Source organism: Gavialis gangeticus, unplaced genomic scaffold, assembly GCF_001723915.1.
Source record: "Gavialis gangeticus isolate Ggan-Ray unplaced genomic scaffold, GavGan_comp1, whole genome shotgun sequence".
Taxonomy (NCBI): Eukaryota; Metazoa; Chordata; order Crocodylia; family Gavialidae; genus Gavialis; species Gavialis gangeticus.
In genome coordinates, this window is record NW_017729016.1 from 15,132,068 (window position 1) to 15,136,189 (window position 4,122).

The 4,122-nt window shown below is 40.4% G+C and overlaps 1 protein-coding gene across 7 annotated transcripts in view; it reads left to right on the forward strand.

Moving 5' to 3' along the window:
• The window catches only part of SUN1 (Sad1 and UNC84 domain containing 1), a 55,181-nt gene that overhangs the window by 33,732 nt on the left and 17,327 nt on the right, over positions 1-4,122 (forward strand). For all 7 annotated transcript variants that reach the window (XM_019512904.1, XM_019512903.1, XM_019512906.1 and 4 more), the window contains 4 exons: positions 134-279; positions 392-625; positions 2,923-3,009; positions 3,390-3,433. In XM_019512904.1, coding sequence (XP_019368449.1) covers positions 134-279; positions 392-625; positions 2,923-3,009; positions 3,390-3,433 — 511 coding nt within the window. The remainder of the gene's footprint in view (positions 1-133; positions 280-391; positions 626-2,922; positions 3,010-3,389; positions 3,434-4,122) is intronic.

A 4,122-nucleotide genomic window follows, 5' to 3' on the forward strand; every position in this document is an offset into this window, starting at 1 on the left:
AAAAAAGGTTACTAAAACTTTTCAACCATTCTGAAAGGGTGGTTAGGGAAGGCTGACTTTTCCCCTCTCATGTTTAATTAAAAATGGTGACTACATGTAACTTTTTTTGCCTTTTTCTCTTTTTTTGCCTAAGGTTTATGGTGCTGGGGGTTTGAAGGCTTCCTTTCGTTACTGCCTGCATTCAATTGGACAAGCATAAGTAAACCACGAAGTGTAGATGAGTCTCTATACATCCTGAAACCAAGGCCTGATTCTTTTCACTCAGTTCGGCCTCCAGAGGTAAACCATTAAAGGGCCTCTGAACTCCAGGCCGCTGGATTTTTTTTTTTTGGTGACTAATCTGTAATCCAAAAGTAAGCAAAGTAAACACATTTTAACTTTTACTTTCTAGGATTCCGTTAACTTTGATTCTAGCCGCATGAAAGAGTTGGAAAAACAGATTGCCTTAATGTCTGACAGATGTCATCATCATGATGAAGAATATGGTAAAGTGATGCTGTTGCTCCGGAATCTTCAGGATCAGGTTGCCCTGATGAACGACAAAAGTGAAATGTTAACACTAATAAAAAATGTAATGGGCCAACATCTTAAAGAAACTAAATCTGAAGAAACAGCACACTCAGCGGTAAGGATATAGTAATTTTTTGTGACTCTTTCTGATGTTGTTTGATTAGTATACTAAACTATTAGTATAATAAACTATTATGTAAATCATGTCATTTTCTTTGCATCCTGTTCCATACTAGGAGTAATAGAGAAAAAAATTTGAGACTAGAAAATAGCTTGTATGTTTGCGTACTTGCTTGTGAAGTTCTACATCAGCACCACAGTCTAGTTATAAACCTACAACAGAGACTCCTCTTTTAAGTTCAGTTTACTAAAAATGTAATGCTTTTATTTGTTACCCTTGCAAGTCCAACACATCCCCTTGTATTCAGTTAACCCAGCTGAGTTGATGGTGATAGAGAACTCCCTCATACAAACCCTCTGGAAACTGAAGCTAACTTTCAACTCTATCTTAATGTCAGTTTAAGAAATAATAGTGACTGTTAGCCCAGCACAGTGATTTGCTCTGCATTTTCTTGAAAGCTACTTACAAGTCTAAGCATATAACAAAGAGGCAAGAAACGAGGCACTATCCCTGCCTAACTTGCACTATTACGGTGTAACTTCTGTAACATAAATGGCTTTGGTAATCTATAATAAGAGGGATGTAGATATGAGCTGAAGGGCTAGTAGAAGGGGGAGAAATGGAACATACAGTAAATGAGGTGCTGAGTAGGGATGTGCGAAGCGGGCTCTATTCGATTTTGGATCCTGCCTGAATCAGGGACAGTGATTCGATTTGTTAATTCGGATCACTGTCCCGGATTCAACTAGGCCGAATCTGAATCTGAAGATTCAATGCCGATTCAGAGAATTGGCGATTCAGACATAGACACAGCTTTAAGTGTGTTTTTTCTACATACCTTGAGGTAGCAGGTGTGGCTCATGATTGCTGCGATGCTGGGGTGGATGGAGTGTCCCACAGGAGTGGGGGGTTCCCTCCACGTGCTCAGCGGTGAACCTAGAAATGGACTGGAAGTATTTCTGGTCCGCTTCCAAATCTGCCAGGGAGCACGCTGGAGGCACCCATCACCCAGCTGGGAGGGCATGGTGGTGGTGGGGGAAGTCCCCCACCAAGCTCCCCCACAGACCCGAAAGTGGACTGGAATTGCATCTGGTCCACTTCTGGGTCTGCTGCCGAGCGCACTAGGGAGCCCCCTGCGCTCCTGTGGGACTCTCCATGTGTGCCCCAGCATCGCAGCACTCGTGCGCCCCTGCTACCTAGAGGTATGTAGAAAAAACATTTAAAGCTGTCTCTATGTCCTGATCTCTCCAAATGGATTTGGAGGGTTTGGATTCAATTCGGAGAGATTAAAGGGCCCTCTGATTCGATTCAGATTGGGCCACCAAATCGGGCCAAATATCTGCCGAATCAAATCGGGGACCAAAGCTTCGCACAGCCCTAGTGCTGAGGTGAAACAAGTGCTGTCAGGTGACAGCTGGAAGAAAGTGAAAGGTTTGTTTCTTGCGGATGAAATGCCTAGTCTAGACTGCCTTCTGTAACCACATTTAATACTTTTCCTTACTAGTAGAGGGGGGTCCTATCTGACTGTGAAAACATATTGTTAATTTTTGGTTGGTAGGGACAGAATTTAATTGTTTACTAGTAACAGACAACTTCCTCCAGCCAGTTTTCTCTCTCTTGACCCCTGCTAACATTAGATGATGATTCTGGGTGGGATTTCCATGAGTGTCCTAATGCCCCTAAAACTCCTCGTGTAAACTTTCATTGTACCACTGAGTTGCTAAATCTTATAGGCTATTTGCAAAATAGATTTTTTATAAAATCTATTTAATCATATCTCATCACTGCTTTCTGTAGCAATTATAGAAACATTGCAGGAAATTTGTTTTGATAGGCTAATAAAAATCGTGTGTGACATTTCAAACTAATTAGCTATTTTTTCTTCCAAATAAGTGCTTTTGCTAAGCTATGCAATTCAGTTGGCTGCCCAGTTTGTTTTGGTCCTGGCTCCACATCCAACTTGATATTGTTGATATTGCCTCTCAAATTGTAGGCGGTAAAAATCTCAAGTAGTACAGTTAACACTTATTACCTATTTTTCCAGTGCTGTCTGTCTCAAAGGACTAACTTAAACTAGCCATTTGAAAGCAGAACAGCATGACACTGAAAAACAACTAGACTTAAGTCAACTAAGGCCTCTTAAAAAATCCTTCCTCCTAGTTTTTGTGTCTCCAAAATGTAGTATGATCGTTGCAATAACGAGACCATTTTACTTGGAGAAATAGCAACAGCTATTTGACTGACTTTTGTGCTCATTAAATAAAACACTTTTCCCCCTTCTTGACTTTAAGACTGACCTTCTGGCTTTATACCAAGAACACAAATTGAGCATCATGATGTTGGAAGACCACATTGGAAAACTCTCTGCAAAATATGAGGTATTGAAACATTCTCTCATTTTAAATTATGAATTGGAGTCTTAGCTTTGTTTATAAATATTGAAGACAATTACAGAGAAGCTGCTTCACTACATTTCCCTGACATTTGTTTTGCATCACTCCAACAATTAAAATTTAAGATGGTGCTTTCCACAGTGAGGGGCTGACAAACCAGCTTTTCTGTAGGTGCAAGAAGGTAAAACTGTTTAATGCTGTCAATGTAAAAAAGCACGTTTAAAAACTTTAAATGCTTTAGGTGTGTCATTGTGTATGGAGCTGCCCATGCACGTTGTTTTCATGTGTCAGTATTATCCTCAATTACAGTAATTCAAATTAAAGGCTACACAAGTTGAAACCAAATTTTTTTCATATCCTTTCAGGACATCCAGAAGGATCTTGAACTAAGCAAAACAAGAACAGTGAGGTAAGGCTATTGTGCATGTCTACTATGTTGCATTTTGAATCCTGGCACTAATTGGTGATGGTAGGAGTCATTCACTGGACTGCAATCGTAACTCTTCTTTTCCAGTGCATTGTGAATGTCAGTTGAATGACTTGTAAAGTTTTGCCCAAGTGTCTTACCAGCCTAAATGTTATCCTGTTATTATAATAGGCTTTGGCAGAGAAGCTAGTTATTATTACAGGAGGCCTGTATTGGAATATTCAGCAGTCCCAGCGTTCTCTCTAAGCTGCATGGCTGCTCAGGCACACCTGGCAGTGCGGCATGAGCGCACCTGCACAACCGCACAGCTTAGAGGGAATGCTGAACAGTCCTATATCCTATTCCCGATTATTTGTCTGACTTTTACCTTATTTCTTTAAGGAGTGTGATTGAAGAAAGTATTGTTTCACTTAAACTTCTAAAAGCATGAGGATTTTTGACACTTCCTCAAAACAGTCTTTGAAAGTTAGGTACTATACTTTTAGCAGCTCAGAGAAAACTGCACTCAGAAGTTCTCATTCCAAGGGTTTCATGTCAGGTCAGCTTGTATCTTCATCTAAATCTGGTTTTCAACTACGTTCATTTCTGCTCTGGAAATATGAATTATGAAAGGAAAATAATTTTTTCCTGGGGGGGGGGATATTTTTTTGGGGGGGGTGGGGAATGCATGG